Source organism: Charadrius vociferus, unplaced genomic scaffold, assembly GCF_000708025.1.
Source record: "Charadrius vociferus isolate BGI_N301 unplaced genomic scaffold, ASM70802v2 scaffold822, whole genome shotgun sequence".
Taxonomy (NCBI): Eukaryota; Metazoa; Chordata; class Aves; order Charadriiformes; family Charadriidae; genus Charadrius; species Charadrius vociferus.
The window spans coordinates 2,832,414-2,852,968 of NW_009647481.1; the positions used below are offsets into that span (position 1 = coordinate 2,832,414).

General features: G+C 36.4%; 1 protein-coding gene across 1 annotated transcript in view; it reads right to left on the reverse strand.

The window, feature by feature from the left end:
- The window catches only part of DOCK2 (dedicator of cytokinesis 2), a 209,459-nt gene that overhangs the window by 41,593 nt on the left and 147,311 nt on the right, over positions 1 to 20,555 (reverse strand). Inside the window, exons 30-33 of the mRNA XM_009880752.1 lie at positions 19,896 to 19,974; positions 8,820 to 8,920; positions 8,662 to 8,720; positions 4,116 to 4,264 (exon numbers count right to left, since the gene is read on the reverse strand). Of these exons, the coding sequence (XP_009879054.1) occupies positions 4,116 to 4,264; positions 8,662 to 8,720; positions 8,820 to 8,920; positions 19,896 to 19,974 (388 nt within the window). The remainder of the gene's footprint in view (positions 1 to 4,115; positions 4,265 to 8,661; positions 8,721 to 8,819; positions 8,921 to 19,895; positions 19,975 to 20,555) is intronic.

Here is a 20,555-nt window from a genome sequence, read left to right on the forward strand (position 1 = left end):
GGTTTTGCTACTCTAATATTAATTCTTTCTCTGTAATTAGAATAAAAATGAAAGACTGCCAGTGGAACAGTACATACTATACCAGTGCTAGAGAACAGAGAGTTATCATTGAAATATAGAGAAACAGGAAAAAAAAAATTACTCTGGCTGGTCGAGGCTGAAAAAGAAGCTTAAAGGGCTCAGAATTCATTTCTATGTGTAAGTAGTATGTGTAGTAGTGTCTACGTGTATTAGTAACATGGGCAATATAGATACACGGCAATTTCAAGACAAGGCAATATTAAACAAAAACATCCAATCCAGTAATTTTCTGGAGCTGAAGTCTGTGGACTTACTGTGGTAAGACAGAAATCTGTGAATATAGTGCAAATTAAGCACCAGTTAAAAATCATCCACCTCTTAAATCCTTCCTAGTCCTTATTCAGCAGGTAGAGAATTGATTACTTCTCTAAGAGGCAATAATTTCACAGATGCTGGACCTGAACAAAAAAACTCTTCCTAAGCATCTTTCCTGCAGTTTCTCAACAAGCTGCAAAAAAGCCAGTTCCTCGAACCAAAATAAATAAAAAAGTTGGCAGAAATATAGAATAAAGTTTTAATGTGTCTGTGCCAAAATTAAACCCTGGAAAAGCTCTTTCTCCTCTAACTTAAACAGAATGTGCCTAATTGTCCTTGGCACCAATTTAGCTTTAAAACCACCTGCTTATCTAATAGATCCGAGACATCTCCACATCCACGAACACACAGTTCAATACAAAAGCGCAAAACATCTCCATTTTTTACACATGGATCTGTCTGAAGCACCAAGCTGGACAAACTTGGCTTCTGCTAATGGGACGATCTCACATCCTTCTGAAATCCTTATACATAATAAAATTTCAAGAAGCGAGAGTTAGAAGTATGGGTATTTACAGCAATGATAAATCACTTGTGCCAGAGAAGCTTGCTGAGAACACCTATAGTCACTCATTTAGTAACCTTTTACAGCTGTTAGCTCAGAAAGACAGGCTCACTTAGAATAAACATCTATCCTCTAATCCTACCGGTAGCTATGTAAGCCCAAGAATACGCCATCATTCAGCACTATTTTCTGACACAGTCCAACAACAGTCAGGGAGAAAAGCAAATAGAGAAAACTTCCCCAGATGGCTTCAGCGACTGGTGCAACCAATGAGAGGTACTAAATTGAAAGTACCAAACACAAACAGAATTACTTATTTGAACTAAAATGTAAACACAGATGAATTCATCTTCTTAAGCCAAGATAAATCCTTAACGTAACTTGAATCCATGTTTATTTCAATGATATTGTCATTTCTTCATTTATTCTGCAAAGAGCTAATCTCCTTTTTTTCTTTTTTGAAAGTAGGTCTTTTCTAGCTTTTGGTCTCAAATTATCAGTTAGAACAAATGTTATTGCTTTACAATATGTCTTTTGCTTTAGGAAGTCTTCCTTTTAAGGAAAGATGGATTATCAACGTTTGGAGGATGGGATTCTTTTAACATCATGTGCCCAACAGATAGGCAACTAGCTTCCCTTTATGTTTGAAGGAGAGGGGATATATTTGCAGGACTAATTCTATCCACAGACACTGAACAAAGTTGGATAAATTGCCTTTCCAAGATTCGTAACTCTCTGAGCTAACGACAGACAGAGCCTTGATGGCTAAAATTAGTAGATATTAATGGCTTCCTCCCTACGTCTTCAATTAGAATTAAAATTACAAGCTTATATAATATATCTTCTGGGTGAATGGAAGTTACATGTGCAAAGTAAAACGAAGGATCGTGAAGAAAGTGCCTTAGTATGCCGTACACCTACACGTATATACTCCATTCCATTCCATTAAATATGTATGTCATTCTTGAGATAATCAGAGGTGGAATTTTCTTTTCTCTGGGATTAGTTGAATTCCTAGAAATACCTAAATAAAATCAAATTCCTGCTTGATAAATGTAAATAACTTCATATCCTTATCACACATCTATTGTATACATAAAGCAGGACACAGACAGCAACGTAAGATGTATGCCCACCCAGAATGCAGCACTGCTGCGCAGATGTCTCAGCACAGTACCACATCAAGTTAATAAAATCAATCTTTTTGGTAAAGTTTATTGAAGTATGTGGCAGATACCAGACAAGCTCTAGTTCCAGTGCCCAAACTCGACGAGTAAAGATGTCTCCGTTTGTGTTTTTCTCCTCTCTCATTAGAAAGGATTAGATTAGAAATAAATTATTTATTTTTAAAGTTCAGCAAAATTATGTTTTAATTGAATGTCAGGCTAGGCTCCTGAGTGCCTAAGGCAGTCTAGCAATAACATGTTATGATTCTCAAAATTTTATACTAAAGCTTTACAAAAATATCCTTTATAATGCAAATCTGTATATGAAAATTGGCCACTAGCAAAAGCTAGAGTTTATGTGTTTCTGGTATCAAATAATTTTCCACTCATATTAATTCTTTGCTTTTTCTTATTAAGCTGGTAACAATTTTAACTAATAAAACTTAACGTCCCTTTCCTTTAAAATATATTTATTAAAAAAAAATCTTACCAGAATTGCCAAACTTACAGATGCAAGTTTAAGATAATTATCTTAATTACTTCATCCATAGGAAAGGAGAGAATAAAAACCACAATTCTTGACCAGTAAATGATCTCAATTTCTAAAGCGGAACATTAGAATCCAAAGAGACTCAACTACCCAGTTATGAAATAGTGCCATCTGATAAAAATTACCTCTTATTTTTAAGCTGCAGTAAAATGAATGTCCTTGTTCCTCGATACTGAAAAAATATCACCTGAAACGTATTTATATTAGCATAAGAAATGATTTAAGGGTCACCTAAGTGTCTGGCACCTTCCAGGCTCCTAAGATGATGTTCTTAATCGGTCAGTATGACAGATGAGGTTTCAGGATTTTTGGTCTATACAGATCTGTGCATCTCTCCCAAGAGATGAAGGATAAGCCAAGAGCAGGAAAACATTTTTAAGAAGGCAAATATAGGAGTATTAGGACACAAAGGGAACAGATGCACAGAAGCAAAGTGGTTTTTAATCTTGGCCTTGAACCAAAAGCTTTGGACTGCGGAATACAGACCAAAACAGAAAATCCATCTGCTCGTTTGTTCCACACTTAGTTGACACAGAAATGCCCTGCATGATTTAAAGTGTTAAACATAGCTGGGTATATTAGTGACATATTTATATTGGCTTTCCTATGAAAGTCTAAAATTATGACCTTTTGTTTGCCACTTAGCAGTACACAGATTGTTCTGAATTAATTATTTGTGTAACTACAAAGTCTGAATCTCCAATTTAAAATTTACTGTGAAAACACACCTTACTCTGCAAACACAGAGTAAGGTAAGCGCATGCCCAAAGAGCCTGCAGAGACTGGAAAAGTCAGCTAGGAAAGACGCTGACAGATACTCTCGCTGCCCGGAGGAGACACAGCAAGCAGGGGCAGGAGGTTTAGATTACATTCCCGAATGTCCTGTCCCACCATCCCTATTTCTATTCCATCAATCAAAAATATTTATTACTTGTGATTTAAAAATCCTTTTTCTTTTCAAAATCACTGTAGAAAAATTTTTTGCAACATCAGTTATTCACAGTGGTGGTTTTCCTCACAATAAATATTTAGAAAAGTTAAGAGTTTGCTGAGAAATCTGCTAATATATAATTAACTATTCACTGCTACTTCTGTCAGATGTCACCGGGAAGGGGTATCATGAAAAATTTCGATTAGAAAGGACCCCTAGAGGTCATTTAATTCTACCTCCTAATTAACCAAGGGCTGACTTCAATATGATGTCTTGTTGCTCAGAACCTTTCTCAGTATATTTTGAAAATTTTGACAGAGATCCTGCAACCTTTCTGGTCACCCATCCCAGCACATTATTGCTGTCATTGGGAAGAAAGCTTTACCTAAGTCTAACTAAATCACACTGGAGAACCTACACTCACTTGCACAAGAACTCTTCCTTTTGTTCTTAATATTTTGGATTTTACTTGCTGTAAGCAGAAGAGCCCACACAACAAACATTTACCAGAAATAAACCGACCACATGACATTTTAATTAATTTTCACAGAGATTACTTTTAATTACCTTTTTGAATTCTCCTGTCCTTTGATATTCACACAGCATCATGTCAAAGAAAATTGGGATTGTGGCTTTTCGTAGTTCAACTTCTGGAATAAGAGTCATTTCCAAGATGGGTCCAACCATCCCCGGAATAAAGCAAATTTTATTCTGGCCTGAAACAGAAACACAAAGTAGGCATTTGAGAGGAGAGAAAAAAAAAATTAGGGAAATATTTAGGACATACAATCATTTAAAGTGGCATTTTAAACCATCTATGTTGCTAAAGTCTTACAACTTAGACACTGATCTCTGTTCCTTCTCAAACACTGAAGGCACGTTAATAGATATAGTGTCGTTCTAAGGTGCCAGAATTCAGTGCCAGCGATATGCATGCCAGCTTAGTTGACATTTTCAGTGAGCATTTCAGTTTTCCAGCTTTTGCCATCTCCTTTTGAATACCTGGAGAAATAAAAAAACCCTAAGAATCCCTCAAATTCTATCTATGGTGATGCTCCATGGTGTAACCTTCCTGGCTTATCAAGGAGAAAAACATTACTTGCTTTCATTTCTGAACATCAAATGTTGCAACCAATAAATCAAACCAACCAATGCATCAAACATTGCAAACGATAACAGAAACACTGTCTGCACAACTCCTAAAACCACATAAAATTATCTTGTAGCACAACTGTTACATCAGCTGCCAATGAACATCCAAATCTGCGAAAAACTCAACCAGGTCCAAGATGTTCTTCCAATGCTGCTTGTTTTTTGGGAAAGAAAAATATTTGATATGTGGAGCAGATCACCATCAAAATCCAATGACCCACATAAGAAAGTCAATATTGTCGAAACTTTGGAAATATATAACATATTCTCATACACAACTATGACTACGCTTGTTCCATAACTAAAAATTAATCTGATTCTGGTTTTCCTCTCACATGGGTGCCATACTAACGTAGCTCTAAGCATAACTGAACTATGACCTCAACAGTTTTCTGCAAGATTATTTTTTTCTTCCACTCAAGTTGATTAAAATCAGTAATGCTTCTTAAATCAGTAATGTCAATAAGACCGAAAGGAAACTTATTACAACTGAATAACTTCCAATACCTATATGTATTAGACCTTACAGGTCTGTCATTTTTGAAGATCACAGAAATTCATGCAATTACGCAGCTATCCATTCACCTCTAAAAATCTTCACTCTCCCAACCAATCCCCTTACATGAATAGAAAAGAGAAACTTTCAGCCTAATGACAGCAATACCAATTGCTTGCCCAAGAGGCTGATCTTACACTTAAAACCAAAAGGCCTTAACACAGATCTTTATATAAATAACATTTTTAAAAAAATGTTTTTTTGAAGACTATCCTGCCATCAGCAACTGTTATTTCCATTTCGGGAATCAAGAGTCTCAGTCTTTCAGTCATTGTGAGGTTTGAGGAAACGGGCAAAGGAAGATAATCTGCCCCAGAGCACATAACAGCGCGAGATGCTGACACGCATTTGCCTGCTTCAATCCTGCTGTATATTTATCCCTCTAATGTGGTTTATACTTAAGATGCTCTACTGCTTTTCAGAATGCAGATTACTTTTTTGTTAAAGCTACAGAAAGGAGTCTGAAAATTATAGAAAAGAAATGGAAGGGGCATTTATTATTTAGTTAGAACTATTGCATATTAGTTTGAAACATTTCTCAATTTGTATGCCTGACTTTTTTCAATTCGGTATGTAAGACAATATTATTTAAATAAATTAATAATGCACCTGGATATTAGAAAACAATCCTTTCATCTTCAACATTATGCTAGACAAAACTGTTAAAGGCCCTTAAAATTTTATAAAGCCATTGTGTTTGCTGTTTTTAACACGGACTCTCGGATTCAGCGTGAGTACGATGCAAACAGCAAATCTCAAATTCATACAAGTGGAACAGTTCTGCAAGATTTGTTGTACTTTGTAGTAAAATGAAAACTTGAAATTTTATTTTAAGAAGCAGATGTCAATGACTCTGGAATCAAGTATTCATTTGAAAACAATTAATTTCAAATTTAGACCTGTCAGTATTAAAAAGGATGACAACGGTGTTAAACTAGCAAATTAAGGACTACGCTGAAAACATTTGAGAGTTCACCAATTAATCAGCAAGAGTATCAATGCCTTTAAAACCTTGACTATATCTTTTTGATACATCAGAGTATACTGATTCATGAAAAAAAAAAAAGAATTCTACTAAAAAATACTGTAAGAAAAAGTTTCAGAAAAGAAAGATTGGAAGGGGTATGTATCAGCAGAAAGAGTTTGTGCAAGGTGATGAAAACACTCAAAATCTCCAGGCAAGCCCTGATACGCTGGGTCACCTACAAAACTAGAATGTTTTTTAGAGATCATAAAGAAGTTTCACATATCCTAATAGAAGAACTTCGCAAAAATTTTCCAAGATAAAACAAATGTTCTACATAGTTCAGTCAATAACAGTCCCTTTCAGTACATTTTGAAAATCCTTGCTGGCTTCCTTGTGTAATAATATATGATGATATTATGGCCTGTCCATAGCTTATTTTACCCTGCAACTTTGCTGTCAGAGGTTCAAACGCACTGCTAGACTTACCTGCCCAACTCAGAGGTGAGAGGAAAGGTAACTAGTAGAACGCGAACACACTGAGAGGAGAAACACGGAATTACTTTTGCCTCTCCAGCAGGCATTGCCACCCCACCGAGGGAAGAAAACGTCCCTATCTTGAGGTAATGCTTCTTTGCAATAAATATGGTGCTATCAGGGAGACGGGGATGTGTGCGGCACTACACTGTATTTATGAATAAACCAGCAGACTATATGGAAGAGGAAAGCATACAGTGCACTACCCGCATTCATTCTGTGCGTCGATTTCTGTACGGAATAAGCTGTACGCTTATTCCACTCTGGAGGCTTAAGAGCTGTCCTGCAGTGATAACACTGACACTATCCCACTGCACATTTCATTCTGGTCTAAATTTCTGAATAATTATTTACTCTTTAACCTAACGTGGCCTTCAAAAGACTTTTTTTCCTCAATATATCTCAACAATGCCTTGCTGCAATTTTTGCATAAGTAATAAAACATTAATTGGAAGAGAAAAGGAAGATGGACCTTCCCTTCCCTGCCTCAGAGAAGCTAAGGCTCAAGCTCATCTTCAAAATCATTCACAAAAAACATCATCAATATGCTACAAAATACCTTAACTATTGGGCTATTGCCTATTTGGTGCAAATCATAAACTGGAGACTTCATCAGCCCCCAGAAAGAAAATAATATCTCTCTATCAAAGGAAACTTTCCTGCAAAGTCTAATTAAAATACGCATTTTTTTTAAAATCTGCCTAAAAAGTTTAAATCAAAAATTCCTCAATCACCTCTCATATAGAATGAACTGAACGTTAAAACCTGGTTTATCTGTACAGGGTCACTTTGCCTAGCAGGTCCTTGAGATCAAGAAATTGTGTAGTTATGCAGTTGTTAACATTCTTCATATTCTGCTTATGACCACTTGGTGTTTAGTTCCGAGTAATTTCTCCCTTCCCGTTCACTCCCAGCCAATCACTTTAAGTCTTGCCTTGTATGCAAGAAGGTGATCCTTTTTATTCAAGTTTTATTCAAGTATCTTCAGATTTTGGTTAGTGTGGGTATATTTTGGCTAAAATTTTAATAACATGCAAAAAATATTTATAACTACAGGAAAAAATGCTCTTCTTTTCTGAGAAGATTCCACACCATTCTTAAAATACAAACTTCTAATATACAGAGATTACACAAGTTTTCCTGGGTGCAATGACTGCAATTTTAGCTGAGTCAGAACAATGACGACCTCAGGAAACAGGGAAAAATATTATTAGCCTACGCTCAGCACTCCAATGAAGCGGCACATAGGAACAAAAGCCCAGAACTGGTTTGTGGTCAACAGATCTCAGACAGACAGAATGGTTGTAAAAGCCCTTTTCTCTGTCTTCTCTCTGTTAATGAACTGATGAAATGTAGTCTTTTCATGATTAATTCTCTGAAATTAGACATTCAGCTTGCATTTCGAAGTATAATCATACTTGTCTTCATTGTATATTTCAAAAAACTTCTCTAATACATATTTTCATAGAACGATAGATTATTGTTTCCTCTATTACGAGCTCTCAAAGGAGCAGTACCAGAACACGGCTATACAGTAATTGGGAAAACATTTCTGAATTTTAATCCAAACAGATTCCAAATCTGAGCCTAAAAATTTCTGGAACTGTAGGTTCAGACTGAGCAGTAACCTTCTCTGGGAAGATTTATCTGGTTCTCAAGTTCAGCAAAATAAGGTTTCTGAAATCTTCCGATTTCAGCCATCTTTGAAATCTGAGAGAAGGTTGTGAGCTCTCTTAGAAATAAAAAATAGGCCTGTCAGTTCCAAGCTTAATCACAGGAGTGAACATGTATTTTAAGTTCAAATAGCAGAAATATTTACAGAAGCAATTAATGTCAGATATTTTTCAATGAAACGAGCAATATGCTATGGCTTCAGTTGCAATGAAGTTCATTTGCCTACTCACCAAGTTTGTACCACATGTCACGGATAGCAAAGCCAATTAAACGTCTCATATCTCCATATCTAGAAAAAAAAGAAATACAAAAGTGTCTTTACCGTTACTTTTATCATCATTTTACTACAAAACGAAGACATAAGCTAAAGTATACATTTTTTGCTTACTTGTTCTGGATTTTGTTGTATTTTGCATGGGAAAAGTTTTCTAGCTGTAGTGAATCTTGGGTAATAAAAGCCACAGCCAAATGAAAATAGTTGTTCCACAGCTGTAAATTGAATATAAGGAAATTATGACAGTTTTGAGAAAAGCAGGAATAATATTAAACTATGCATAATGCTTAATAATTTACGAAACCAAACGATGCAAGCAATATGAGATTTTTATATTATGCAAAGATGTACATCACTAGTATTATGAAATTAGCAGAAAAGCAAGAAAGATTAATTTTAATAACCACTACTACACATATGCTCTTAAGACACAGCAGCTGAATAAATATTGCTAAAAAAGATTCAGACGAGATTCATTAGCTAATGACATTAAACCATGAACCATAGCAGCACTAGTGAAATACATTACATGCCGCTGAATCTTAACAACGTGGAGCTAAAGGCATCCAATGTAATTACACTGTATTCCAGAACTACTTCAAAAGGCATCTACTGTCTTCTCTTTGGATTCTAATTCAACAACGGTTTGCGTGACATTCCAACAGATTTTGTTAAGAGCTCTCTACATGAAACAAGGGCTATTAGTACTGAGCCATGTACTTGAAGAAAATCCCTTATATTTCCAGTGCACAACCTGTCGGATCAAAGCAAATCACTTGTTCTCCAGACAATCAAAATGAAGTACTTCTCTTACATGCTAGAGGTGGGAAGGGAAAAAAAGAAAATTCACTAGGAAACACAATTCAAAGTAAATACTATTTTCAGAAGCTTCTAAGCAGTCAGCAATGGCTTTAGATGCTTCTTTTAAAAACATAGCTGCATCTAAAGATACATGTAGTAGGTACCAGTGAGACAGTGGAAAGGCAATAGTAAATGTGTTCAGTGGTAATTTAAAGGACGGAAACGAAACACACAACATTATCGCAGAGCTCTTAACTTTGAATGGTGAAATACAACTCTGTGTGGGTTCACAACTTTAAATAGCCAAGAAACGTGTTTCCTCAAAAACTTCAGTGACCTCTATCCTTTATAACCTGGAAAACTCTTGTGCGCAGATAACCGGGATAAACAGATACCAACACACAAAACCACACACAAAAATACAGACATTTCCTACAATAAATAAAATCCTCAAACTTCCTTTATCATGTGAAGAAGATCCTGCATTTCATTTATTCTTCCCTTAGAGGCCCAGCTGAAGCTCTCCTTAGCAGATTTGCCTATTTACAAGCCCTTTGGAGGGCTGGGTCTGTCTCTAAGTATTTACAGTCCAGAGCGCATAGCTCTCCCTGCTGCAGACACACAGACTCCAGGACCAGTTCACTGCAGACAGTCAGTAATCTGTTCCATTTCACACCATTCAAAGATGCTCTGAATTCCCCCAAACCAATCACAGTCTTATTAAAAACTGCATTTGAATATGAGCATTAGTAAGGCAGAAGCTTTTTTTCCCCTCAATGCAAACAGTTAAATTATGTTCCTATCTAATTTTTGACAGTGCACTAACAGTACATAGTAATTCAGAGCTTCTTTTTCCCCAGGATAGATGTTATTTATGCCCTGAAAGGCCTGTTTCCCCCCCTCAGCAAAGATCTTAGAAGATTAATTTGACCAATTTAGAATTTTCAGTCCCTTGAGAAGCTGTATTTATTGATGTGTAGTGAATATACTTTGCATATGTCAATTACACCAGTAAAATGGAAAATTCCTCATATTGTTCTAGATTATGGGGAGAAAAATGAAGTCTTATTACTACAGTTAATGTTCTATTTATTCACTTAATTCCATGTTCAATGCCCCCTTTGTCAGACACACCCTGCAGACTCAACATCCTCATTTGTAAAATACGTTTCCACTCGCCCCCAAGGATGGCTGAAAAGACAATCCTGTGCATGTCAATAGCATATTCAAGTTAAGGACTTGCAAACTTTTAAGTACCAAAACGAAGTTTAAAACCCTGTGAGGCAAAGTAGTCTCTAAAAGTAAAAAATGGCAAAAGCTGATAGAAAAAGATTTCAAAAATGAAAAAAAAAATATCATGAGAACGATTTTGTTTTCTCTTAGGCCCACAGTCACATTCCAAGATGTTCTGCATTTGGCAGCCAGTTACGTAGCACGTGGTAGGGCCGAAGGGACAGGAGAGGACCAGAGCTCTTGTGCTTCGATTTGCGTGACACTCAGCTTTGCTGCTTGTTGACACGAACTCCAGCACTGATTTGCCACCTAGGGACAAAGCTAGGGCTGAGAAGGGACCCTCCTCTGCAATTAGTTATCAATTATTCCTTGCAAACTCCTACTGAGAAGCAGCACCTGACAGTAACAGCACAGGCTGGCCAGGAACTGGGGGAGCACGCGCTAACCACGCACGCCCAGAGGGCTCCAGATCTGACAATGCCCCTCCCTGTACGGCCCAAGGGAACTTACAACTAGAGGATCTCTCATTCCACTTTTTTTCAGAAAACATGAAAATGTGACAGCTGCCATATTGGAAATCGTGGAAATAATTTAGTAAGAAATTTCTGGCCAAATCACAAAGAGGAGGAGATGTGGATGATGTTTCAGGAGAACTACGAACAGAAACACTGCTGCCGCCTCCTTCATAGCCACCTCTCAAACCGACGCCGCTTCTGCACCAATGCCTACCTTGTACCACTGTGTCGTTCTACAGACATCTTTGCTCAATTCTTTTTGATAATGCAGGAGAAACATGAAGTCTTTGGAAGATTTGAATTTCTGACAAATTACTGCAGATACTAAATGTACTCGAGCATTTCATAAACAAGATGATAGTTTTGGGGTTTTTTTCTTGAAATACTATGATGCAAGCAAGCTCAGCCCCTTGAGAGCAGCAGACATATTTCAGATAGACACTGGGTTCATTGTTTTGATGTTGTAGAAAAATGGCACTTTCTGCATATATGCGCAATTGCAAACTACCCGTAGTTCCCCCAGCTACTGAGCTAGGTTAGCAAGAAATAACCTTTTCAAACCTTTAAATAACATTTAGAAGAAATGATCCATTGACTTCCAGGCTATATGACATTCTCAATATGTGATGATTTTACCTCTGAAATACTCTTTTTCCACATACGGGAATACCTTTCTTCTCCACTTAAAACTAAATAATATAAAAGAAACATTTTATTTTTTTTTTTTTACAATTTCTGTGAGCCTTTTGAGTTCAAACAATTTTAAACAAATGAGTAGTAACTTGTGTTTTAGTTAAATTGCTGAATTGGATCAACCACAGATACTGAAGTTCAGTCACAAAGACAGCACACACAGCGGCATCATGCAGTCTTAAAATGCCAAATCAACATTCATGAAGATTATTCTCCATTGCCTTTTAGAATATCACACCAGAAGAATACAAATTGCTAAACAGAGGCATAAGCGGAACGTGAAGGCTAAAATTCAGAATAACTCACCACCAGATAACCATTCAGACTTCCGGAAAGCAAGCACTGCATTCTCTTTAAGTGGAGTCTTAACAAATAAAACTCATTCATACATTCAGAAAGTTACAAGCACAATATTTAGGGCTTATTCCTACGGTATGCAGATGGGTTCATGACGGGTGTATTGTTTTCTTTGAGGTGAAAGAGAAAGTATTAAGCATCTCAAAGTAACGAATTATGAATATCCTTTGGGACCTCCGCCAAAATTTTTCTGCATTGGTTATGTACTTCAAAAGGCCAGAACAAAGGTAGAAAATTTTCAGGTTAACGAAAATAAGTTTACAGAAGCTTTGATGAAACACAGCACATTTTATAAACCAACAAAAGTTTGTTTCATTCATTTTTAAAGATTTTCATGCCCTAATTCCATTGTCTCCTTGTTTTTGTCACATGCTTCTTGTTTAATGATGCAACTTAAGAAAAAAACTCGCAAATAGTTTCTACTCCAGACATCTACCATTCCTATGCTGGAAAAAATCCCAAACCTTTGAAATAAGGCACTCCCAAATCTAGTGAAAGCTAGTTTCATGTATGTAAAATCTTCCAGAATTTATATCCTGTGTATTTCTTTCCATTCTGAGCAATTCAGTCCAAAGTGCAAAGAAATTTGCAGATGAACATCCAAAAAATCAATTCCTTTCCCCAGGTCGCTCTAGGAAGTCCCAGCTATACATTGTAGAAGGACCAAAGATGAACTTTAAACTCTAAAGTCTGATAATTTTCAAATGCACAGTACTATATATAATATATAAAAATATAGCATTCCTAATATTGCTACTATAGTTAATACAGCTAGCTAAATGTTCTAACGCTTGCATTACCTATTAACTACTACATCAGCCATCTCTTAGGGTTTTGTACAATGTCTATCACTATCATACATACATTTTTGCACAATATGGTGCGTATTTTTCCCTGTATATTTGTAATGCAGTAAAGCTTTTGATTTGGGGGGTTCTAACCAAAGATTTAAAACCAAAAAATTAAGTTGCACAATTCTGTGATGCTAAAACACGTTTCATTACTGCCGAGTTATTAATGGTGCCTCATGCATGCAAGAAAGAGGAAAAAACAGAAAAAATAAGCATTTTCTTTTCCATCAGACGTTTGTTATAATGGAATGTGGACTATGCCTTCTACAATAAAATTCTGTCGCAGGAATATAGATGATTAATAGAAAAATAAAATTGCTATAACAGTACAGATTTAGAAATATAATCCTTTCTAATGCCCTGTAAAAACACTGCTGAGAGAGGGGAAGGGTAGGAAGGAACGGGAATCAATAGCACTGCATCTTCCAAAATAGAGACTCTACCATAGCTATGCCTGACCACAACAAAATGGTTTCTATTGGTTTCATCTTCCCTGTCCCTAATATGTCCCAAGCTGCCATCTTCAATCAGATTATTATAAAAGGAATGTTGCCCAAGAATGTCATTTCAATGAATTAAGCAGCATTAGGGGTGGTAATGGGTGCTGACGGTGTTATGGCACTGTGGTGTTCAGTCGCTGAATGGAAATACTGCGCAGAGCAAGACTTCTAAAAGTCTTCATATCTGATGGAGCCATGAGTTGACAGTGACAACAGAGAAATACTCCGTTCTCCTAGACAAAAGCAACACCTAGCTAATGACATCAGCTACTAACAGAAACAAACTAAAAAAAAAAAAAGTCATACGAGGTCTAAATAGGTTCTATAAAGGCAAAAGCCCACATTGAAAAAAAATAACTGAAATTTTAAAACGAACCATTAAACAGTGTTATCTTCATTTTCCTGTTGATGGAAGACTGGCTTACAGTTCATTCAAACTAAATAAAACTGAGAGGAAAAAAACCCATGACTTGCAAGTTGAAAAAGGGATTTCTGCTGGTGCAACAGAAAGAAATAAAACCTTCTTTCCTAGTTCTGCATTCATAAAAATAAGGAAACTGCCGACAGTTAAGACATCTCGTAAATAGAAAGCTCTTTGAATTATTGTATTTCTATATAACAATGAAGAAAATGCTAATTCACATTTAAACTTGCTTTTTTATTTCATACCTACATCTCTATATCCATATGGACAGATAACGCTCAGCTTCAAAACTGAACTACTGTAAAATATTTGCTTCCTTAAAAATCCTTGTGAATCGAAGCAATGGCAAATCAACTAGCTGCACATTCTTCAGTATAAAATAGAAATAGGAGTACAAACACACTTTTTCTTTGGGGTAAAGGTATGTAGACTGTTTATGAAAAGCCGCATTATCCCAGATTATTGACACTTACTTAACACCCTGGGGCTACCCTTCATGTATGCGTATAATATTTCGTCTTGAAACACAGAAGTTTTCAGTCAAATGAAATTAGCACTTTTTGATTGAATAAGATGGTACAATTACCACAAAAAGTACAAGAGAAGTGTACTGAAAAGTCCCAGAACTGTCCTATTTATCACAAATGAAATATATTTCTCAGACATTTATTGAGGATACCATGAACGTGCATATTGCATAAGCGCAGAATCACAAAAAGGTTTTGTTATAATTAAACTGAAGAAAGCAGGGTGACTTTCAGGGAACATTTTTTCCAAAATACGTTCTACAATTTTTAATATTTTTGTTTGTTTAAGTCTCTTCTGAAGAACCCATCTCAACCCACACATCCTAAATCCAGAATGTGCAGGTTATTATGGTGTGTCTGTTCTGCCACCCTGCAAAAGCCCAGCTGCAAAGCAGTCATCTGGACAGGTTGCCCAATCTCCACATTTAAAATTGGCAAATCCTTAAAAAATTGTTACTTGATACAAAACAGCAAAATTGCCAACATTGCAATCTCCTTTAGAATTGTTTGTTGAGCTCATCTGAAATCACCTGCAATGGCTGTGTTTCCAAAGCAAGACTGTCTTTATTAGTGGAAGCTAGTCATGAGAAAGAGCTAGCCCTCCCCTACACCACCCCACCTCCCCCCCGCAGAAAAACCCCAAACACCAAAGCCAACCCACAGCCAGAAACACAAATCCTCTCACAACTACAGAACGTCACCCTGACCAGTGGGCACCGATATGGAGCAAGCAGTGTGGGCACCGGCTGGCTGATGAGACAGTTCTGCAATCAATTAGGAGAATCCTTATGAATATTATTAAAAATAAGTATAAAATGGAAACACAAAAAATAAGAGGGAGAAGAGAAAATAAGCAATTTACAATCATACAGGTAAGACTTTTTGACACAAAATGCAACAAAGGCGGCAAAGAAAAAACTAAACACCATGAAGACATATGTTGTCACGGTCTTCAGAAAAAAGTCTGACCTCAGACTCGCTTTCCTAGTTTTTTGTATTTTTCTTGTATACCATCAATATATCCCTTACACTACATTAACATGCTCATTGTGAATAAAGAATCTGAAACTATTATACTCTCCATAGTTGCAAACCTTCAACGACATGTTTTACACTTCAGTGAATGTTTTCTAGTTGTAAGCACAGAGCACACATCTGGAAGGAAGCCTGAGAGGTCAGCTAATCCTGCGCCATACCCCCAGGCAAGATCTGCTAAACTGTTTCAGACAGATGTCTGTTGAATCCGTTCCTTAGAATCTTTAAGCAAGAAGTATTTCTGAGCCTTTCAGATCATCTGTTTCAATACACAACTGTGTTTCTACCTAACATAAATGCAAGTCAATAACCTATTTCAAATATAGAGACAGGAATAGAATATAAACTGCTAAATATTGAAGGGTTTTACCTATTCCAGTAATTCGTAGCAAAACTCCCAACTTCTTTGTACTAAACCTTCATGTTCCAGTTTAATTTCAGTACCAAGGAACACACATTAAGGTATTATGCAAGGCCATGAATACTGTGAGCCCACGTTCATTCTTGCTTCTTTTGGTCAATCACTTCATGAAAATTCACTCCCTTCTCTCCTGTAAAACTATTTGCTCTGGAGCTAACAATTTTGTCTTATCAGCACAAGAGTAAATTCTCTGTACCAAATGCCTTTTAGCCAGTCCTTTATTGTTCCATGTGTTGCTGTAATAGAACATTGGAGAACACCTGCTGTACGCAACCTCTCCTTGTGGCTTGTTTTCTGAGAGCCACTGACGTACATCTGAATGCAGCCAGCGAGTAAACTCTGCATGCAAAACTCAAAAAAAAAACCAACCCCAGAGAAAACCACCTCGTCACCCAGCAGGCATATCATTTCAGACATCAGGTGATTATTTAATTACCTCTAAGAATAATGATTCTCAACCCAAGCAGCAGCTCTGGCCCTGCCTGCCCGACCACTGCAATGACAATCCCAGTGTCAAAGCACTGGAATTTAAAAGAGGGCTCTCTACATAAATGGACTCAGTGAAGCAAACTTCTTGCATACTAAGGCAGAAAATTTAACAGCACATCATTGCTGTGCTGTGCATAACTTTGGTATTTGTCTCTGAGGTATATAACAGCTTCATCAATAACTCTATGGCTTTAAGTTACTGCATAGTTTTAAACGTAAAGATTGTAGCCACAGTTCATCAGATATACTGCATCCTTTCACAGGTCCTAAATGATACCACTTCTTTCCTTTCTGCCTGAGTCACATAATGAGTAAAACCAGTAATTTTGCTTTGGAAATGAGAAAAAGGCCAGGAACCTTTTTTCCCCCCCATTTAACCAGCTTCAACAGAGTAGCAAAAGTTTCTTCATTGCTTTTGTCTAGATTTAAAAAACCCTTTTTTAGTTCCTCAATTATTTCACAGTTTACTTGTTTGGTTTGGCTAGGCTGCCTGCTATACACTGCCATGCAATCACTAAGCCAAGTGAAAAACCCTCAAATCTACCTCACTGTGCTTTAAATTGCTTTTTTTTTTAAAAAAAAAAATAAATTAGGACTTTTCTTCAACTATTTGCTAATAATCAGATTTGAAAACACCTCCTGCAAACAGTATAAATCATTCGCTCATTTATAAAGAACTTAAAGATGTAACATTGTGGGTTTCTGCTTTTTTTAAATCTTCACCACTATGTATCTTTATTTGCCCCATCCCAATATATTCTATTTCTATAGTTTAAATTACTCTTAATTAGGAATATTAAAGTAGTTGCCTCTGTTTTAGCTTCCCAAATCTTGAGACATTGTTCTTACTGCGCATGCTTAATAGCGGTCTGAACTTTACTCATCCCTTTTTCTTTGAAACCAGAAATCAACACCACCCATAGCCCTAACGGGAGACTAGACTGCCTGAAGGCTGCTGCATACGAAATCACTGACCCTTGAATAAACAGTTCTTGTTTGGGGTTTGGGGGTTTTTTTTTTGAATGAATGAAATCCATTTGTTTCACAGAAATGCTATATGCAATAATTTACTTAAGATCTGGATCTGTAGTAGTCACTTATGTAACACAGGCATACAAGATTTTTATTTTAAAATACATCAAACGAGCTCACTAAAATCTCTGTCAGGTTCGCCAATAGCAGAAGCACATTTCAGGACCACGTTTTTTTCTGGAATTTGAAAAAAGAGCCCAATGTAAAGAGCTGAGGTTAAGCTGCACTCCATGGTATGTGATTGCCTCAATTCTGGGTTTAGGAAGTATATCTTCGATTGACTGTAATGCATATCTGGCCCACTGATAGTCACGAGGGAACCTACTTACTGGGGCTCTTTCTCCTGCATACTCAGCTCCTCCTGTGGTAGACTCAGGGAAGTGAGGTAGCTCTCAACAAAACTGGAAGTAATGCTACTTCCAAATTTTCTCCCAGGTCAAAATAACAAAAAGCAACTTTTCGGTCCCAATTCATAATTTTTCTATATGCATACAAATAAAAATAGAAATATAGCTACATAAAGACAGCCCAAACTGGCTGAAAGTTTTGAATGCATCTTAACGACGCTGAGCTTCCATCAATTGCCAGTTTTTCCCTGCTGATACTTTTGTTGCACTGTTACATTTATCATCAAATAGTTTGAAGTGAATACCAAAGAAATAACATACCAGCATTTGCTTTCATCTGCAGACTTATTGTATGGTTTTCGGCAATGACTACATTCCCTATGGAACATGAAAGTATTGCTTGTTTTCATTAAAGCAAATGTTTCTCTAAAACTCCTGATTTTTTTTTAAAATACAGAAAGATTGAAGAAAGAAGTCCCAAAGATTTGCTCCCATTTGAAGGAATCTGCATCTCAAAGTTTTGCTTTAGTTTCTCATCACTATTCTGTATCCAAAAAGCCTAACAATGAAGCAACAGATAAATAATAATGGAAGTAAGCTTCATTCAAAGGTTTTTTTGCAAAGTCGCTGCTAAAACAAAAACTCCTTTATGATATTGGTCTGCTGGTACCTTAATTGCTAAAATAAAAACATACAAGCACTGCAACAGCTGCACAAAGGATTGCTTATCTGCTTATTAATTAAAAGAACTCCAAAAAAACTGAAGAAAACCAAATATTAAATCTAAAAAGAGTAACAGCCCCAGAGACTGAAAGTGTAAAGTGAACTGTTTGTACAGTACAGAAGTTTCTTATTTACTTTGAGTTAACCGCTGCTCATGTTTGCTTACAGCCAAGACATATTGATATAAACAAAATACATTGTCTCTTTTTTTGTCATTTGCTCATTTTCTAGTGATGCAGGAAAATTTTCTTGGACTACCGGAAATGACTTTGGTATCCATGCTATCAGATAACAATTCAAGTAAGTGCAATCCACATGAAAAATTACATCTCCAGGACCAAACTTTCCACAGCCAGAAAGGACAGAACCGAGAGACGTGGATTTATGCTGCAGAGTAGGAAGATTTAAACTATGAGTTCAAAAGACAGTTTTTTTATTAGAAAAATGAGTTGAAGTTATTTCTTCTTCCAGCCCTTACTATTTCCACTCTTTGTTCTTGTCCTCAATGCTTTAGGGCATTTTAAGAAAATTTTGTAATTTTAACTATAATACAGGATCTTCTGGAAAGACACAGACTACTCTCTTACCATAAAAGGCCCTCGAATAGTTAGCCAAAATTCTTGTTAGAAATTATTTGAATAAAGTTGATTTTTACCTGAAGCAAGTCAAACATATTGTAAAATGCATAACCAAATAGTTAAGTTACAAAGAATGCTATTGAGCAAACTAAAAAACCCCAACAAAACAAAACACCCTAATATAAAATTATTTCAGAAAGAACTACTACAAATAAAGGAAAATAAATAAATAAATAAAGATAGACTTATCAGGGAAGACTACAAGTAAAGAAAGAAATAATTCCAAGTGCTAAATACTCTAGAAATCAAACAAAGTTAAGCTCTTTCTGCCCTACATACATAGGAGTGGCATTGTACAGGCTATGCGCATTACGTCAAAGACTGCCTTTCTGAATACGCTTGGCTGGCTAAGAAAGAAAGAAAAAAAAAAAAAAAAGGAGTTTTCTGCTTGCCAGTTCTCAGAGAATCACAGCACAAAATACTCTGTTTCAGTGCCTTATCATAAATAACCAAAGTATGATTTTCATGTCATTGAAGATGGCCTAATCCTGCCACACTCAAATCAACTGATATTGATACAAAGTGCCAGAAGGGGCTCTGACAGACCAGAATGATCATACCTGCACATACTACCTCCACGCAGCTTACAAGTCTAAATACTTACTTGGACCTCAAAATTCATGTTCTCCAGAAATTTCTGGTTCATTGTCTCTGCAAATTTGTTGATGGCTCTCAAGAACACCCTAAAAAAGAAAAGCAATGATGCAGATAAATGAATGTAATCTCTGTGAATCTATTCCAACCATGTGTGATATTGATGGAAACATATTAAAACACTGAACACACTAGAAGAACCAAAAGTTCCCACCTACATGAACACAACAGATGACAGTCTGTGCAATGGCATGTGATTTTTAGTCTGTTACACACGAAAAAAATGTAAACACACAATTGTCAAGAAGTTTCTTGATCTCTGTTGAAAAATTCAGACAATATAATTTCTGTTCCTCTACTGCACACTGCATTGCATTCTTGAGAAAACATAGAGAACAATTCTTTCAAAAACAATTTTACCTTCCATTTGACAAATGTGAATCATTTACAAGAGCGCTATTGCCGCCTCCTCACGGGTTTGACAGCTGAAAGAGTTCCTGTACTTACATTATTAGTTCGGAGCTTCCACTGCATTTTCCCTATTAATAGATATTATGTGCAGCTTTTTGCTTTTCTCACAGGTGGTGAGGGGAGGATGAAGCCTCTGCTCACCTTCCTCTTCAGGTTGATTATAAAAAACACACTCAAAGCTGAATTAAAAAACAGTTAT